At 44.1% G+C, this 19,779-nt stretch overlaps 1 protein-coding gene across 1 annotated transcript in view; it reads right to left on the bottom strand.

The window, feature by feature from the left end:
• reep6 (receptor accessory protein 6) overlaps positions 1-14,430 on the bottom strand; it is a 68,188-nt gene extending 53,758 nt beyond the window's left edge. The window contains exons 1-2 of the mRNA XM_039767121.1: positions 14,144-14,430; positions 3,121-3,214 (exon numbers count right to left, since the gene is read on the bottom strand). Of these exons, the coding sequence (XP_039623055.1) occupies positions 3,121-3,214; positions 14,144-14,261 (212 nt within the window). The 5' untranslated portion in view covers positions 14,262-14,430. The remainder of the gene's footprint in view (positions 1-3,120; positions 3,215-14,143) is intronic.
• Between the last annotated feature and the right edge of the window lie 5,349 nt (positions 14,431-19,779).

Genomic DNA, 19,779 nt, shown 5'->3' with positions numbered 1-19,779 from the left:
AAAAATTGGCCTTTTCGATCTGAGCTGTGGATCCGCTATACCACAGGGTGCTGAACCACTGACTTACTCTGCAGGCAAACATCAGGGAGTAGGGACACAGATGTGATTACTGTATACATTTTTCAAATCACTAAATACAGACTAGGGCTGCCATGATTAACACTAGAATCCCTGAAGCCTACGAAAAAACTTGTAATCCCGGGCCACCTTAAACTCCCTCACACCTGTTCATCTGCATCTTTTGTTTTGTAATTAATCAATGTAACTGCCGAAAAAATTTTAGTCAAATTGTATTTTCTTAATCGACTAAATGTTCCTATCACTCCCCCATACTGTGGGGACAACTCTCTGCACTGTTTTTGAATAGGCTAATCATCCAGGCATCTGTATTACATTTAGCAGAGGAACAGAGTATTTAGCAGAGTATTTCACCCAAAAATCTGAAAAAGTGAATGTTGGATCATTGTGTGCGGTTACACAACAGCACTAGCTGGAGGGCATGCACCAACTATTGGGGGAAATCACTCTCCTAAGCCTCCCTGGAAAAGCTTGTGCCAGTTTACTAGAAAGGAGACTCCACTCAGTCGTGGCACCTCAGATTCAGAAAGAGCAATATGGATTACATCCAGGCTATGGAACGGTGGACCTGCTCTTTACCCTGATGAGGATTCTGGATGGGGCATGGAATACACTCAATTGGTCTACCTGCATCACATGGACATAGAGAAGACTTTGTTCCTCAAGGGATTCTATGGAAGGTGCTGGGACAGTATGGGGGTTCTGGGACCCCTAATAAGGGCTATTAGCCCCCTGTATAATGACAGTAAGAGTTGTGTCAGCATACACAGAAAAACATCAGCACTGTTCTCAGTGGGTGCGAGTCCACCAGGGCTGTGCTTTGTCTCCTATATGGTTTGTGATTTTCAAGGACAGGATAATCCAGGTAGTGGAGGGTGCCCAGTGATAGCCTTAAAATTGTGTCACTGCTTTTTTTTAACATAGTCCTGTTGGCTTCATCAGCAAGGCATTGTGTCAGTCTGCAATCGAGTGTGAAGTGGCAGGGAAGAAAATCAGCAACTCCAGATCTGAGGCAATTGAAAAAAGGTGGACTGCCCTCGCCAAGTGGCAGGTGACTTATTGTCTCAAGTGAAGGAGTTTAAAGTACCTCAGGGCAGGGTTAGAGTTATCAGCATCATAGGCCCCTAGGCAAAGAAGTGTGCTGGGGACCCTGTTTTGATACCAAAACAGAAACATACATAGACATCAGAATCACCATGGGGCCCCTGGCCAATCCCCATTGTTCCCTGTCTCAGGGTCTTGTTCACTAATGAGACGAAAAAGGATGGTGATATCGACAGACAGATTGGGGCGGCAAGAGCAGTGATGTGATCGCTTTACCAATCTGTAGTGGTGCAGAAGGAGTGGAGTCAGAAGGCAAAACTCTCAATTTACCAGTTGATCTACATCTCTACTCCTCACTTATGGTCATGAGCTTTGGGTAATGACCGAAGAAATGAGACAGTGGGTACAAGCCGCTGAAATGAGCTTTCTCTGCAGGGTCGCTGAGCTCCACCCTAAGGGATATGGTGACATCCAGGAGAGGCTCAGAGCAGAGAACCGCTGACCCTCCCCATCAAGTGGCGTCCACTGAGGTGGTTTGGGCGTCTGATATGGATGCCCCCCACCCCCTGCCTTTGGAGGCCTGGAAATGCCTTGGGATCCTGCAGCATTAGCTGAAGGGATGAATGGGCCTCAATGCTAAGTCTGTTTCGGATAAGCAGTGAAGAATGAACGGTCCTGGAAAACTTTATGGAAATCGTGAATTCTGAGAAGTATCGATAGACACCACGACAGCTTATGTCCAAAACCACAAATGTTTTTATTTAATTTGTCCAGTACAGTGCACCAAACTCACAGTCCTTCATTCTCCTTGTTTCTTTTCTTGATACCTCCACTCCTCTCTTGTAAGCTTCGTCACACTCCATCCCAACTCCGGGTCCTTGACTGGAGTGAGGCAGCACTTTCGGGTGTGGAGGAAGTGCTGCCTGAGCACCCGAAACCACACCAGGTCTATTTGCCTGCTGGCCTAGCAGCACTCCTTGTTGTGGCGCAAGTGCTGCAGACCACGTCTCCTGGAACGTCTCGGCAGACCCTGGTGGTGGCCACGTGCCCCAACTGGGTGGAGCTTCCCAGCTCTGAACATGTAGCCCACATGTGAACCAGGGCGGTTGCCTTCTCGTGTCTCGGGGAAGGTATGGGTCTTCCCCCAATCCTTCCACCTTCCAGGCATCCCGGCGGTGCAGATGCCCCAGTCGTCTGGTCTAATAATTTAGAAGTTCACTTTTTATGTCTGAGAAATCTTAGGCTGTTCATTCTATACATTCATTACGAGTTCCATTTCATACAATACCTAATATAATGACCACCCTGAAAGGTTTCACAGACTGACTGTCGAGCATCACTGTACATTTCTTGCTTTGGTATCTTTATTGTGGTTACTCTGTAGTGCCCACTCCTAGTGTGGCCTGTAGGAGGCACTGCAGCACCCCACGCCCCTAGACATAATTTCACAACATGGCTCTGGATTCACATATTTCAGACAATACCTCTGCAGGGTTACAGTTGCTTTCTTTCTAGATAGCACATCAAGCAATAAGTTTCTTTTCTGCACCTCCCATGCATTCTCATCCAACTCCTCCCAACTCTGACCCCTGAGTGGACAGAGGAGGCCCCTTATATGCCAGACCTAGGCATACTCCCAGGTCAGACAGAAGCCCCTGAAAGTAGGGACAGCCCTCTCCAGCCGTTCCCCTTGTAGGTGCCCAGGGAACTGAGCAGGGCCACCCCCAAGGGACCACAATTCCCAACATGCCCTGAAGGTACGGGAATGGGAATCTTGTGTGTTCAGGGAGAATATACTCTTAGGAGGCAAAACCCCTTTGCATCCATCCTATCAGACAGGCCTCCCGGGACAGGTATGCTGACTGAATTAATGTTAGCCCAGCCCTACCGTCCATCACACAAGGTAGCATGGACACAAACAGTAATGAAAATAATAAACAAAAAAATGGATATTAGCCACTGAGGACAGGGGTTACTGTATCAAAAAAAGAAACTTACGAGGTATAAGCTGGGTAGACAAATCCAATCAGGTTACAAAGCAGAGACGCTCCATAGCCAAAGACCAGATAGATGCCAATGAAGGAAACGGAACCTAAAAAAAGAAGAGTAGACCACACATTATTCAAGCGCCCCCTTAACAAAGAGATTTCAATTGTCAGAGTTCTAAAGACCCGTGTTTGATTCGTAAAGTGGCCCCTTCAAGTGTGGGGTTGGCGCTTACCATGTCAGCGAGTTCTCGCCTGCATTCTGAGCAAAAGCAGATTTGGCGGACGAGCGACTTTAAGTTGTATCAGTATGAGTACAGACTGGTGTAGAAGTCACAGTGTTTGTTAATGGATTGGCATCCCTTTGTGCCATGCAAAGGATACAGGCAGAACAGAGACCACACTGGAATAAGCAAGTTCATAAAAATAAATGAAAAAATACAATTTCGGGATAAATATAAATCAAGGGAATGTAATGAAAATGCATCCCTTCTAAGGTTGGCTCCTATGTGTCATGGGGTACGACATATGCCCCATAACACAGAGAGCACACTCTTGGGCATTGTAAGTTTTTGAAATGGATGGACTGGCATGCTGACAGGGATTGACGTTAATTTCCTTACCTAACTTGGATGCTGCAACAGAATGATGTGGATTGCCCAGAGGGGACTGGGCGGTCTCTTGGTCTGGAACCCCTACAGATTTTATTTTTTTCTCCAGCTTTTGGAGTTTTTTGTTTTTCTGTCCACCCTGGCCATCGGACCTTACTCTTATTCTATGTTAATTAATGTTGACTTATGTTTATCTTTTATTGTGTCTTCTATTACTCTATTCATTTTGTAAAGCACTTTGAGCTACATTTTTTTGTATGAATATGTGCTATATAAATAAATGTTGATTGATTGATTGATTGATTGATTGATTGACAGGCATCCCGGCCAGTTTGGTTGCCTTTACCTTTTCCAGCCAGAAGGCCACTTTCTGGGGGCATGTATACCCCCTATACACAGGGTGGCAGCATCCTTCTGGTGGAACTCCCATTTGGAAGCTGTAGTCCCGAGAAGCAGCCCTGTTGCACTACTTGGGTGCCACGAGGGGGATATGTGGCAGAATGCTATCCCTACTTTGGTCGAGTGGCTCGGAAGTGTTTATGACAGCGGTGCCCAACTCCACTCCTGGATGGCTCCAGTGGCTGCAGGTTTTCATTCTAACCCTTCTCTTAATTGGTGACCTGTTTTTGCTGCTAATTGACTTCTTTTGAATTCATTTTACTTGACTTGCTCTTGAAGACTCAATTGTTTCCTTTTCCTCAATTAGCAACCAAACAATAATGAGATACAAAATGAGCCAAAATAGGACCAGCAAAGAGTGACCATCATACAATATCTGAAAATAAGGAAAGGTGAAGGTCTCAGAAATGCTGATCTGCTCTTAGAAAAGAGAAAATGCACAATTTTGGAAATGTCTGCTATTGCACAACGAGAGCAGCAACAAGCCACAGAACTAAAGAACAAGTTTAATTAACAATGAGACTCAGCGCCTCATTAAGCAGCTGGTTGGGCTGAAATTGGTTGGAGTTTGAGGCCCTGACTTAGTTGGTTTTCTGTTGGCTCCCTCACTTCACATTTCAACTCTGTTTGGGTGCCATTTAAGGAAGGAAATGAAGCAATTCAGAGGAACAATGAAGAAATTCAGGGAAACGTTTCTTAAAAACCAACTCAATTAAAATTAATTCAAAAGAAGTTAATCAGCAGCAAAAACAGATCACTAATTAAGGGTTAGAATGAAAACCTGCAGCCCTCCAGGACCCTGGTTTATGATGTGCAGTACTTTAACAACGAAGACTCAACCTCATCTGCCTCAGAGAGTCAGAGGAGGAGGGCACCACTTATGGAGAAGCAATGGAAGAAGACAGAAGGGAACCAGTTGTATGTTATTACTGTGCTGGACTGATTTAACCTTGTAAGAGAATTATTGTACATTAAACACCATTTTATTTGACATGATGTTGTGGTTGCCCAAGTTGAGTCTGGTGTTTGGGGCTCCCCTTAGTGCCCGCAGCTTCTTGACAAATGAAAGTAAATTTCAAAGGGCAAAAGCAGCCAGAGCAGGCTTTGGGTAATCTGCCTCTCACAGGTTGTGCCGCCAACGTTGTTAGGGATTACACCCTCATGACTGAGTTTTCAGTTGTAGGCCCTCATCCTTCCCACAGTCAGTTCGTCATGAAAAGCTCTAAGGGTGCTTGTGTCAACCATCGAATCACACTGCTTAACACAAATGGCAGCCAGGACCTAACAGGAAAATTGCTTACTCGGAGATACAGCAGACCACCTACTGCCAATCTGTGCTACAATTACCTTACTAAAGGTATTTATTTGAAACTATGAATTCTAATACAGTCTTGGTGAATTTGCCTTTCTAAGCCCACAGTTTCAGCCAGTGATTCAAAATAACTCACCAGCCACGAAGGCCGAATAACAGTAAGTAGTGAGAAGGTAGCAATGTGGCAGAAATGACAACCATCAGCGGTTGGGATCAAGGTAGCAACCAACAATATAGACACTTAAAATCCCACTTACCAACTGCCGCAGCACACGTGATGTGGGAATGCCAGAGGAATACCAGAGCATCCCAAGGAAAAAGTCAACGAACACGGGGCAACCACACACAGCTGAGCTGGGATTCAAACATAATCTACTGTACTGGCAAGATGGTCGTGCCAATTTCCACTGTGCCACCAGCATTTGCAACCCATATGCTGAAAATATTTCTATATTCTTACTAATACTCATTTTTAAGAAAATTAACTCCTGCTCAGTCACTTGTGACGGTGGTCTCTTCAGACTTTCTTCTAATGCAAGGAATCTTGGGGTCATTTCCTATTCCTCCCCTTCTGACTCCACTCACATAAACCACATTAAGAAACTCTCCTACTTCCACCTCGATCACGTATCCCGTGTTCACGTCTTCCTCTTCTTTTCTAATGCTGAGAAACTTCTCCCTGCTTTTATCACATCAGGCATCGATTATTGTAACTTCCTTATGGCAGGTGCCCCTTCTACTCTTATATCAACAACAACATTTATTTCTGTAGCACATATTCATACAAATGATGAAGTTCAAAGTGCTTTACAGGATAAACAAAGAGGAAAAAAAGCCAAAATATATAAGAGATAAAATTAGACAATACCAATTAACATAGAATAAAAGTAAGGTCAGATCAAGGTGGCACAGTGGTAGTGCTGCTGCTTTGCAGTAAGGAGACTGTGGAAGATTGTGGGTTCACTTCCCGGTTCTTCCCTGTGTGGATAGCGCTTTTCTCGGTACTCAAATATATAACCAAAACAATATATTATATATATATATATATATATAAACTGCTCAAAAATTAAAGGAACACTTTGAAAACACATCAGATCTCAATGGGAAAAAGAAATCCTCCTGGATATCTATACTGATATAGACTGGGTAATGTGTTAGGAACGAAAGGATGCCACATCGTTTGATGGAAATGAAAATGATCAACCTACAGAGCCCTGAATTCAAAGACGCCCAAAAAATCAGAGTGAAAAATGATGTGGCAGGCTAGTCCATTTTGCCCAAATTGAATTGCAGCAACTCCAAATTGTACGCAGCACTTTGTATGGCCCCTGTGTTCTTGTATACATGCCTGACAACATCGGTGCATGCTTCTAATGAGATGACAGATGGTGTTGTGGGGATCTCCTCCCAGATCTGGACCAGGGCATCACTGAGCTCCTGGACAGTCTGAGGTGCAACCTGGTGGCATTGGATGGACCAAAACATAATGTCCCAGAGGTGTTCTATTGGATTTAGGTCAGGAAAGTGTGGTGGCCAGTCAATGGTATCAATTCCTTCATCCTCCAGGAACTGCCTGCATATTCTCACCACATGAGGCCAGGAATTGTCGTGCACCAGGAGCCACTGCACCAGCATAGGATCTGACAATGGGTCCAAGGATTTCATCCTGATACCTAATGGCAGCCAAGGTGCCTTTGTCAAGCCTGTAGTGGTCTGTGTGACCCTCCATGGATATGCCTCCCCAGACAATCATTAACCCACCACCAAACTGCTCATGCTGAATGATGTTACAGGCAGCATAATGTTCTCCATGGCTTCTCCAGACCCTTTCACTTCTGTCACGTGCTCAGGGTGAACCTGCTCTCATCTGTAAAAGCACAGGGCACCAGTGGTGCATCTGCCAATTCTGGTATTCTATGGCGAATGCCAATCGAGCTGCATGCTGCTGGGCAGTGAGCTCAGGGCCCATTAGAGGACATGGGGCCCTTGGGTCACCCTCATGAAGTCTTTCTGGTTGTTTGGTCAGAGACATTCACACCAGTGGCCTGCTGGAGGTCATTTTGTAGGGCTCTGGCAGTGCTCATCCTGTTCCTCCTTGCCCAAAGGAGCAGATACTGGTCCTGCTGATGGGTTATGGACCTTCTATGGCCCTCTCCAGCTCTCCTAGAGTAACTGCTTGTCTCCTAGAATCTCCTCCATGCCCTTGAGACTGTGCAGGAGACACAGCAAACCTTCTGGCAATGACACGTATTGATGTGCCATCCTGGAGAAGTTGGACTACCTGTGCAACCTCTGTAGGGTCCAGGTATCGCCTCATGCTACCAGTAGTGACACTGACTGTAGCCAAATGCAAAACTAGTGAAGAAACAGTCAGAAAAGATGAGGAGGGAAAAATGTCAGTGGCCTCCACCTGTTAAACCATTCCTGTTTTGGGGTCATCTCATTGTTGCCCCTCTAGTGCATCTGTTGTTAATTTCATTAACACCACAGCAGCTGAAACTGATTAACAACCCCCTCTGCTACTCAACTGACCAGATTAATATCCCAGACGTTTCATTGACTTTATGCTATACTCTCATTAAAAAGTGTTCCTTTAATTCTTTTGAGCAGTATATATATATATATATATAAAATGTAATGAATTATTATTATTATTATTATTAGGACAGAAAAAACAAAAATAAAACTCCAGACAACTATGCAGGGGTTCCGAGGCCAAAAGACCACCCAGCCCCCTCTAGGTATTCTACCTAACGTATCACAGCTACAGCTGATTCAAAACTCTGCTGCAAGAGTCCAAACATGGACCACCAACAACAAGCACATCACATCCACTGACTCCCTGTGTCTTACAGGATTGAATATTAAATTATCTTATTAACCTACACATCTTTAAATGGCCTCACAGTGGACTACCTCAGTGACCTTCTCCATCGCTCTGCTCCTGTTCGCACTCTGATTCTGGCCATCTTGTTGCGCTCCCCCCAACAAACCAGCACTCTATGAGTGTCAGCAGGGCCTTCAGCTGTATATAGCACCCTGACTTTGAAAGGACCTCCTGAAATTAACGAGATCAGCCGACTCCATTCATTCATTCATCCATCCATTTTCCAACCCGCTGAATCTGAACACAGGGTCAGGGGGGTCTGCTGGAGCCAATCCCAGCCAACACAGGGCACAAAGCAGGAACCAATCCCGGGCAGGGTGCCAACCCACCGCAGGACACACACACACACGCACCAAGCACACACTAGGGCCAATTTAGAATGGATTCTCATTAAAAAAGACAACGGAAACCTCATCTGTTCAGGAAGGCCTTGAACTTCACCTGACATTCTGCCTCCTCTTTCAGTTACCTCTCTGTCTGGAGGCTCAGGATAATCTGTGTGTGTGTGTGTGTGTCTGTTTATCACAAATGATGTGATCTGCTAGGCTTTCTTTTAGTATTGAATCTAGTATTTCACTCTGGTTTATTGTCTGTTATTCTATTTAATGCCTTTGTCTATGCTGTATCTAGCTGCTTTAACGTTCTATTCAGGGAACATCTTCCAAAGTTACATACGCCTGCTGTTTCTTTATGAGACTCTGTGAAGCGCCTTGAGCATGGGAAAGGTGTTATAGAAAAAAAACTCAATCTAAATCCATGAAGTAGTTCTCCAGTGAAAAGCAGACAGATGTTGGCTTTTATATATAGAGAGAAATAAACAAACAAGATTAGGCAGTAATTTGTTTTATATTAACTTCCTTGTATTTCATTTTGTAAAGCACTTTGAGCGACATTGTATGAAAATGTGCTACATAAACAAATGTTGTTGCCACAAGTCCATCCTTTTTGAACTTCTGAATCACTTTTGTTACTGTATTCTGACTGACTAGCAATGCTTTACTAATTTTCTTGTAGCCATCACGAACCAACAAGAGCGAGCACATCACAGCCATCCTGCTGCACCTTCACTGCTCCCTGTGTCTTACAGGATTGAATATCAAATTCTGTTATTAACCTGCCAACTAAGGTCCTCTCATACTGTGCCCCACACTAACCTGCACTCTGTGGGTGACAGCAGGGCCTTCAGCTGTATTGCGCCCAGACTGTGGAATGCCCTCCCAAAATTAATGACATCAGCTGACTCCATTCATTTGTTTTTAACTCATTTGTTTAGGAGGACATTAAACAGACCTGACATTCGGCCCCTTCTTTCAGTTTACCCCCTTTATCTGTCCAGGTACTCAGGTTTTGCATTTTTATCACAATTTATGCTATTTGTTCAAGATTTTTTCTAGTATTATATGTTGTATTTTAGTCTGCATTATTGTTTTTTATTGCATTTGAATGTTTTGTATATCCTGTATTTATCTTTATTTAGTGAAGATATTATTTCTAGCCAATGTTATATCAGTCCTGTTGTTCTTTCTGAATTTTGGGCATAGGAAGAGTGCTATATAAATAATACTAATAAGAACACAATTTTTTTTTTTCTTTCGACGGCCCATCGTTTATAATAATAAGTGACAAAAAAATACAGTAGTTCTATATAAGGTAATTAATATATAGCATAATTCAGTGTACAGGGTGGTCCAGATCTAATTATGCAGATCCAGATCGTCTGGATGACTTTGATTTATGGAAGGACGATTCCAGTTTGGCGCGAAGACAATTCTTTATGTCGTCAGTTCACATACTTCTCGATGGTCCGGGATTTTTCAGGTGATTTTCTTTGTAATAAACTTAATAAGTTATAGCGTAATAAAAATTGCATAATGAGATCTGGACCACCCTATAGAATATGTATTGACGTTTTCTTCACATATATGTTTAAGCCAATCTAACATTTTTAAATATTCATTCTAAATTGGTTTAGAGCAATATTGTACACATGCATAGTAGATTTTAAAAAACATAATCATTTTTATTATTAACGTTTTCCTATAATGTTCCTAAACTCTAACGTGGTTCAAACATTGTAATTATATTGTATATTTCATTCCATAAATGTAAACAAAAAATTGTTTTCAATTAACACAGATCTTGTTGATTTTAATGTAGTCGACATGTTAAATGGCTCCCACAGACCCGAACACAACGTAAATGTTAATGTTGTATTTCACAGAAACAATCCATATTGTTTAGTTTGATGTATGACACGACGTGACGGCAGAAACCCTCTGAACTTCACAATGATGTGTATTATTTGGTTTGATGTACTGTTTTTCCTTCTCATTTTTATCGCTTAATTTCTAAACAGGTTCTTCACCCAACATTACTTTCCAGGTTTTGCAGAGACCTGCTGAAACCTTCCAAAAGTAATTTTTTACGAAGTCAGTCCTGAAACGAAGGTGAAGTCACTTCCGGGTCTGTAACTGCAGTGACTTATGGTGCTGTGGCTCTGCAAGTGGATGCTACTCCCTTTTTTGCGTAAAGAAATGACTTTCTTTCTCTGGTCCTGTGACATTTCTCTTCCACTTGGTGCCTTTATTGAATGGAAGGGGTTTTCACTTGTTAAACGCCACCCTTAATTGTCAAATATCTTGTGGTCAACCTGTGTGATGGACTGGTTAGACTCCTCTGTTATTAAATTCATATTAAAATTAGCATTTTACCAAAAGTAAACCTTCATTGGAGGTGGATTCATTTTTGCACCATAGTCTTAAATCATATTGTTAAAAAAAAAAAATCCAATTTTGTTTTTTGCAGATGAGTCTCATTTACGAGCCACTAAACAAGATTTGTTGATTCTAAAAGGAGGCATATACTTCTCTAGCGCCTTCAACACCATCCAACCTCTGCTCCTTAGGGACAAGCTGACAGAGATGGGAGCTGATTCACACCTGGTGGCATTGGTGGATCGTGGCCTCTCTTACAGACAGACCTCAGTACGTGCGTCTCGGGAACTGCAGGTCTGACATTGTGGTCAGCAGCACAGGAGCACCACAGCGGACTGGACTTTCTCTGGTCCTGTTCAGCCAACATACATCGGACTTCTAATACAACTCGGAGTCCTGCCATGTGCAGAAGTTCGCTGACGACACTGCTATCATGGGCTGCATCAGGAGTGGGCAGGAGGAGGAGTACAGGAAGCTAATCGAGGACTTTGTTAAATGGTGCGACTCAAACCACCTAAACCTGAACACCAGCAAGACCAAGGAGCTGGTGGTGGATTTTCGGAGGCCCAGGCCCCTCATGGACCCCGTGATCATCAGAGGTGACTGTGCAGAGGGTACAGACCTAGAAATACCTGGGAGTGCAGCTGGATGATAAACTGGACTGGACTGCCAATACTGATGCTCTGTGCAAGAGAGGACAGAGCCGACTATACTTTATTAGAAGACTGACGTCCTTCAACATCTGCAATAAGAGGCTGCAGATGTTCTATCAGACGGTTGTGGTGAGCGCCCTCTTCTACGCGGTGGTGTGCTGGGGAGGCAGCATAAAGATGAAAGAAGCCTCACGCCTGGACAAACTGGTGAGGAAGGCAGGCTCTATTGTAGGCACGGAGCTGGACAGTTTGACATCCGTGGCAGAGCGACGGGCGCTGAGCAGACTCCTGTCAATCATGGAGAATCCACTGCATCCACTGAACAGGATCATCTCCAGACAGAGGAGCAGCTTCAGGGACAGACTGCTGTCACCGTCCTGCTCCACTGACAGACCGAAGAGACCCCACACTATGCGACTCTTCAATTCCACCTGGGGGGTAAACGTTAACATTATGCAAAGTTATTGTCTGTTATACCTGCATTGTTATCACTCTTTAATATTGTTCTTATCAGTATGCTGCTGGTGGAGTATGTGAATTTCCCCTTGGGATTAATAAAGTATCCATTTATCTATAAATTTCTGAAAAATCAATTATACTGAGCAATGCAAAATGAAAGAAAACTTAAATCACCTTATAATACACAATGTAAGAAAAAAAATGGAAAATAATGCACTATGCATTGCAAGAGTCTGTGGATTAATGATGGCGAGTAAATTTATGGCCCACATGGTTTCACTTGATCTAAAGGTGCTACAGTGGCGAGGCAACACGTATTTGATCCCCTGCTGAATTTGTTGTTTTGCTCACTTACAAAGACATGAACAGTCTCTAATTGTTATGGTAGTTTCATTTTAATGGAAAGTGAGAGGCAGAATATCCACTAAAAATCCAGAAAAAACACATTCCATAAGAGTTATAAAATGATTTGCATGTCATTGAGTGAAATAAAGATTTGATCCCCTACAACGCAGCCAGAAATTTGACTCCCACAAACTGGCTGTGTGTCCACGTGGCACACAGATGACAATTAATCAATCAATCAATCAATTACAGATACTCCTGATCTCAACTCGTGATGTGAATAAAGCACACCTGTCCACAGAATCAATTTCTTCCATTCCCACCACTCCACCACCATGGAAAAGAATGCCAAAGAGCTGTGAAAGGACAACAGGGACAGGACCTGCACAAGGCTGGATTGGGTACAAGACCATCAGCAAGAAGGCCCAGATGTTCACTGGCAAACTTAACATGGGCCTGTACATGTGCCCTCTTGAGCAGGGGGACCTTACAGATGCTGCAAGATTTCAACACATAACTGTGTAGTGTGTTACCAGTGGTGTTCTTGGTGAAATGTGGTGGTCCCAACTGCCTTCAGATCATTAACAAGCACCTCCCGTGTAGTTTTTGACTGATCCCTCACCTTTCTCATGATCATCCTCACCCCATGAGGAAAGATCTTGCATGGAGCTCCAGGCCGAGGGCGACTGATGCTAATTTTAAATTTCTTCCATTTCTGAATAATCATACCAACAGTTGTCATCTTCACACGAAGCTTCTTGCTGATGGTCTTGTAACCCCTTCCAGCCTTGTGCCGGTCTTGTCCCTGACTTCGTTTGACAGCTCTTTGGTGTTGCCCGTGGTGGTAAGACATTGATTCTGTGGACAGATGTGCTTTATACACATAACGAGTTGTGATCAGGAGTATCTGGAATTGATTGACTGTAATCTGTGGGAGCCACAATTCTGGCTGGGTTGTAGTTGATCAAATCCTTATTTCACTCAATGACATTTAAATCACTTACTAACTTTTATGGAATGTGCTTTTTCTGGTTTTTTGGTTAATATTCTGTCTCTCTACATTAAAACGAAACTGCCGTAACAATTAGAGACTGTTCATTTCTTTTTAAGTGTGCAAACTTACAAATTCAGCAAGGGATCAAATACTTATTCCCCACTGTATATAAAGTTTGTGTACCTATTTTTTCTTTTTTGCTTTGTACAGCCTTGTAGGTATTGCGGAACTTGTCATCTGGAGACTAAATAAATAACCACATAGCAGATAAAATCGAGACGTCTAGTAATTACTGAAATACAGAAAATGTTAATATTTACTACCTTGTCTTGTCTCGGCAGCGAAAACGGACAATCTTATGGGTTTCCCGTTATGGCCCAATTCCTACAGTTTTGTTGATGTACGTCGAGATTTTGCGGGTTACGGGACGCGCTCTACGACATATAAATCGTAATCACACTGTATGTTTGTTTGGAAAGGTCGCAGCGCACCCACGTCTGCCATCGTTCGAGCTGCAGAGTGCTTTAGGGCAAAGGGACACGGATCTGTTTGTCTTCGGCGACCTGCACGACAGGTGAAACGCGACACCATCCAAAAGGAGACCGCACACAGCGTCGGTGTACACGAACAAAGCCCCCAGAGCCCAGCGACTTGTCACTCACCTAAAGCCAGGTACCGCTTCTGGATACCGGTTTTCTCTTCGATTTTTCCCAGCAAGTTAGTTACAAAGTTGCTCTCGTTGAGAAACTTCTCGGCTCGTTCGATTAGTTTGGCGAACATTGTGAGATCCCTTAACACAGACAAAAACAATGCTTCACTCGAGCGTTTCTCTGGCAGGACAAACGCGGTGAAACTTTCACGCGTCTCGACTGGAACGCTAATCCCAAATTTCGCTGAGCGCACTTCGAGCAGGGAGGCTGCGTCAGCTCTCTCGCACAATCCACTTAGCGGGCACCCGCCCAGGAGGCCGAGAAGACGTGTGATTGACAGCACGAGTGGCCAATAGCAGGCAGCACTGAGAGGCGCGGCCAACCAGGAAGCAACGCGGCAGGTAAGTCTAAGCATCGGTCTGGACGCGCTCCACCGCGGCCATACGGTAAACGTAATGGCCTGTTAATCTGCTTGGAAGGACTGCACGAGACGCGTTATTTTACCTGTTTTCGTAAAAATGGTACATTTTCTGTTTCATGAGCACGGATTAAGCGGCGAGCTAGTTCCGTTCCCTTTAAAGCACGACGACACGCCCCTATTTATGCAAATTTGTTATTTGCATAAAGTTAAGCTCTGCGTGGCAGTGAAATGGGGGCACAAAATGAAGAGGAGCACTGCGCTGCGGGGTATGGAGGAATATTTCCGACAAACTAAAAAAAATTAATAAATACACAAATAAATAAAATCACTTCTTCTTTCGGAAGCTCCTGTTAGAGGTTGCCACAGCGGATCATCTTCTTTCATACGTCCTGTCTTCTGCATCTTGCTCTGTTACACAAATCCGCTGCATGTCCTAAAATAAATAAAATCACTAACAATATATAAAGAATAACAACATGAAAGGTAAGGATCGATAGAACTTCATTTGTCCCTAGGGGAAAATTTGATTTTTCACAGAAGCTGTTTAAATAAACAAATGCATAAATACATACATAAATAGTTAGATAAGTAAATACGTAAATAAATAAATATGCACATTCACTTCGGGCTGAACACACACCAAAACGACTATAAAGCAAGAAAATTAAAAAGAAAGGAAAGTTGTGATTGACTGGCACAGTCACACGCAGCCCTAGTAGCGTTTATAGAAGTATAAATAATTAAATGTGTCATGAAATATAGTTGTTTATTTATTTTTTCATTTATTTATTTAAATGAGAGCATATGCAGCATGAAATAAGCCCCAAAATGAAGGCTGTCACTTTCACTCATCAACGATAAGGGGGCAGCCTCTAGCTCAGTGTATTGACATTTTGCCGTCAATCATCCATCCAGCCCCTCCCATCATCAGGGTACTACGCTGGCTACCACAGTACAGTTTGCATCCCTGGCCACCTGTGTGTTGATGCTGTGATGCTGCCTGTGATATTCACTTGTGTGTGGTCTTCCACACTTGGTGCAATGATCTTTACGTGTGTGTGTTGACTTGCATGAATGCAGCTTGCTTTAACTTCACGCGGAGTGGTGTGGACATGTATGAATCTGTGCATGGTAAGGGGGTTCAAAGTTTGGTGCAAAATTCCAGAAATGCTTGGTTGTGATGTATCCAACTCATTGCTACTACAAAGCTGCCTTTTCCCTGTGGCCAAAAAGCATAATGTTACCAACACTTTATCTTCAGTTGACAGTGCATGGCTTCTCCACATAGATTGGTGGTTCCCAGCCTTTTCTATGCCCTGCACTCCTAGAAAATGTTCGATTTATGTTGGCACCACCTACAAAAGTAAAATCACATTTGAAGATAAAGTCCAATTTTTAATTTTTGAACTGCAAATTGAACCGCATACAATACTGCGGATGAACAACTTGAACTAAATTTATCTTTATAAATCTCCATAATAGGGCGGCACGGTGGCGCAGTGGTAGCGCTGCTGCCTTGCAGTAAGGAGACCCGGCTTCGCTTCCCTGCGTGGAGTTTGCATGTTCTCCCAGTGTCTGCGTGGGTTATTCAGGGGGTTTCTGCGTGGGTTTCTTCCAGGTCCTCCAGTTTCTTCCCACACTCCAAAGACATGCAGGTTAGGTGGATTGCTGATTCTAAATTGGCCCTAGTGTGTGTGCTTGGTTTGTGGGGGTGTGTGTGTCTGTCCTGGATTGGTTCCTGCAGACTGTGTGGGCTGGGATTGGCTCCAGCAGACCCCCGTGAGTGACCCTGTGCTGGGGTTGGAAAATGGATGGATGGATAGATGGATCTCCATAATCTTCTAAATGTGTCCCCCAAAACCCCCCCCACCTTGAAACATAGACACTCAATTGACAACCAAGGTATCTCTGCAAAGCATCCAGTAGCACAAGGAACTTACACACAACCAACAATCAAGGGGTTTGGGGGATTGGAGACCCCCATGAAGCAAAAGGTGCTGGCGCACCACTAAGCAATAAAACATAGTTGATGACCTTTGTCCACCCGGTAACACCTGCACCGCAGAGTTATGTTTGCACGACAGTGTGTTCTTGTTTGTTTGCCATTACAGTTAAAATGGCTTCACTGCAGCCAGGACCGCCAGCAGGAGACATGGGCTGTGTACAAGCATCAGGTGTTGCGTCCAATTCAGTCCCAATTGCAACACCGGGAAAAATGTCAATCAATCCTCAAAATCAGTGATGTTTTTCGCAATCAGGGCTTGCACAGAAATCGATACCAGACCTCACCCTTCTCTACAAATCACTTCAAAGTCCAAATTACATTCTCAAATTCAAAGTTATTAACCTTTATGAACACTCCGCCCGCAGCAAGGAACCCGCGAGAACACACATTTATGCGCTCAATCACAGGTGACAATCACATGCCCAATGCTGGATCCTTTTCATATCATAGGACAGGAGCAACAACTGATAAAAGGCCTACGAGTGACGACACACTGCAAGACACCGACTGCACCAAGACAAAGTCGCACCTCACTCAAATCTGGTGAATTGCAACACAGCCTTCCTTCTTTGCTGCACCCCCAGATGGTGTGGGCACTCCAGCTTGGGAAGCCCTGGCATAAATGGATTGAATTCACATTGAACAAGAATTATATACTGTAGCGATATTATTCTGTCGCAACAAGTTCTTTGTTGTCCAGCGTTTCAAGACATTCAGCCTTTCCTGGGATGTGCATGTCGATCTCTGCTCTTCTGGCAGCCTCTACCTTGTTAGGACAGCTCACAAGCCCCCCCTCCCCCAAATCCAGGTGAAGTTAAAAGTACTTTATTAAATTAGAAAAAAATAATAAAATGCTTTTATCCTGAAGTGGAAGTGGAGAGGAAGCTGGACGAATGCAGGAGGAAAAAGGAGGAGGAGGAGGAGGTTGGGAGACTGCACTGATAAAGCACATTGCTGAACCCACCACACGACAAGGCGGCACAGTGGCGCAGTGGGTAGTGCTGCTGCCTCGCAGTTAGGAGACCCGGGTTTGCTTCCTGGGTCCTCACTGCGTGGAGTTTGCATGTTCTCCCTGCCTGTGTCTGCGTGGGTTTCCTCCGACAGTCCAAAGACATGCAGGTTAGGTGCATTGGCGCCCTGCCCAGGGTTTGTTCCCTGCCTTGCACCCTGTGTTGGCTGGGATTGGCTCCCTTGGCCCTGTAGTTAGGATAATGGATGGATAGACGAACCACACGACAAACCACCTGGATTGGGACCCGAGTGCAGCCGTATAGACAGAATATTCATGGTTTAGCAATGATCAGAATTCATAAGTTAGCCTGCAGGGGGTACGACTGATAAAGGAGGAGAAGTTTAAATATCTAGGATCAGTGGTAGACCGAGATGGAAAATGAGATGTAGAGAAAACCCATAGAGTGGATGGACCAATTGGAAGAAGAACTAAGGCGAAAGTCAAAGATAAGGTTTTTAAGACAGTGGTGAGACCAGCAATGACATTTGTGTGACGGGTGTCTGGTCGCACTTACAGATAATCTAACCCTAGACACAGTTAAAATATCTGTCCTTATGTGAGTCTTCCTTCTCTCGTTGGTCCCACAACCGGTGTCTCTACGCCACCCAGTTTTTATGAAGAGACTGAGGACTCTTGAGATGTACAGATAGTAGCACACAGGTTTCTTTAAATTGGGCGGTGAGTAAGCTCACAATGAAAGAAATGGCAGAAATTTTAGGAAATGCAACAGTAACTTGTATTATACCAGACAGTATAAAATACACCAAGAAAAAAAGTAGACAAGAATTTAAAAATATCAGGAGCGAAAACCTTTTTTTAAAAATAAAAAGCAAAATCCACCCTCTGTTAACAACATAACAGTGGAGGATACATCGTTTAGTGGTGCGAAGTCCAGTTTGCGCACCGTGTACCAGCTCTCCACTGAAACACTCTGTTTGCTGGATGCTTGTTTGCCAAAAGAAGTTTTGCTAAATTGTTGAATCCTTGTCAGAGTCTCTTCCTCTTGGAGGGAGCGTTTTTTGTTTTTACTTCTGGGCTCCTCGTGCTGCTGCAGTGACCTCAGCACACCCCGCATCTCGTGCACCAGCTTCGCTCTGTCCTTATGTGAGTCTTCCTTCTCTCGTTGGTCCCACAACCGGTGTCTCTTTGGTGGAACTGTCACTTAATCCCTGGAGGTATGTGTCACCGTCCACGTGCCTTGCGCCTTGCCGGCCACCTACACTCGTCTGCCTGTGAGCCCCTGTGCTCTGTGTGGGTGGTCTTGGCAGTGTTCTCGGTGTACGGTCCCTCACTACGTCACCCACTGCCCAGAATTATATCTCTGTTTCAGTCCCTGACTAGGTCAACATGATGATTTATTAAACAATGGCTACATAACAATTTGCTTTGATCAGCAGCAGCGTAAACATTGTCACAATGACAGTCCAAAGACATCAAAAGAGGTTTGAGGCAGCCGCGTGTATATTGTGCCCTGGCTGCAAATAAGTAATTTTGTTTGAGATGTGCATAGGTTTGAGTCCAAAACAGAACTGACTTGAGTGTGAGAATATGGCGGCTTTTGAGACCGGGCCAGGAAGTGACATCATCGGGGACTCGTGAAGTGATGTCATGGGGACCGGAAGTGACATCTTCAATCGCGCCGGACACAGGAGTGACATCTTCAGGGACAGGAAGTGACGTCATCAATAGCCCCAGTGCCGTAAGTGACATCTTCAATAGCGCCGGGCACAGGAGTGTTCTAAGCTTAAAAGAAGTAGTGAGGTGGCCTTCTGCTGTTATGCACCTAAATCTGGAATACATGTTCACTTGTAGAAATTCACCAGGCTGATGCAGTGGAGCACTTTATAAAACTACTAAAAACACATTATTTCAATATGGCATTCTCACAGGCACATTTTAGTTTAATCCTGATACTCTGTATATGCCTTTAATTATCATTATAATTCATGGTGGCTCCACAATCCGTACTCACCCCTACTTTCTCTTCTGTTCTTTTTCCGGTTTTCTGTGATGGCGACCTGCACCACCACCACCTGATCAAAGCACCGTGATGTCCCTCCATTGACGGATTGAAGGCCAGAAGTCCACATGACCGTCATCATTAAGTTCTTCCATGTGGACCCTGAATACCCTGAGGACTGATTGAGGTCATTGATATTAGGTAGAATGCCTAGAGGGGCTGGGTGGTCTTGTGGCCTCAGACCCCCTGC

This window comes from Polypterus senegalus, chromosome 10, assembly GCF_016835505.1.
Source record: "Polypterus senegalus isolate Bchr_013 chromosome 10, ASM1683550v1, whole genome shotgun sequence".
Classification (NCBI taxonomy): Eukaryota; Metazoa; Chordata; class Cladistia; order Polypteriformes; family Polypteridae; genus Polypterus; species Polypterus senegalus.
Note: the sequence above shows the minus strand (reverse complement) of the source record. Positions and strands in the feature narration are given on the sequence as shown.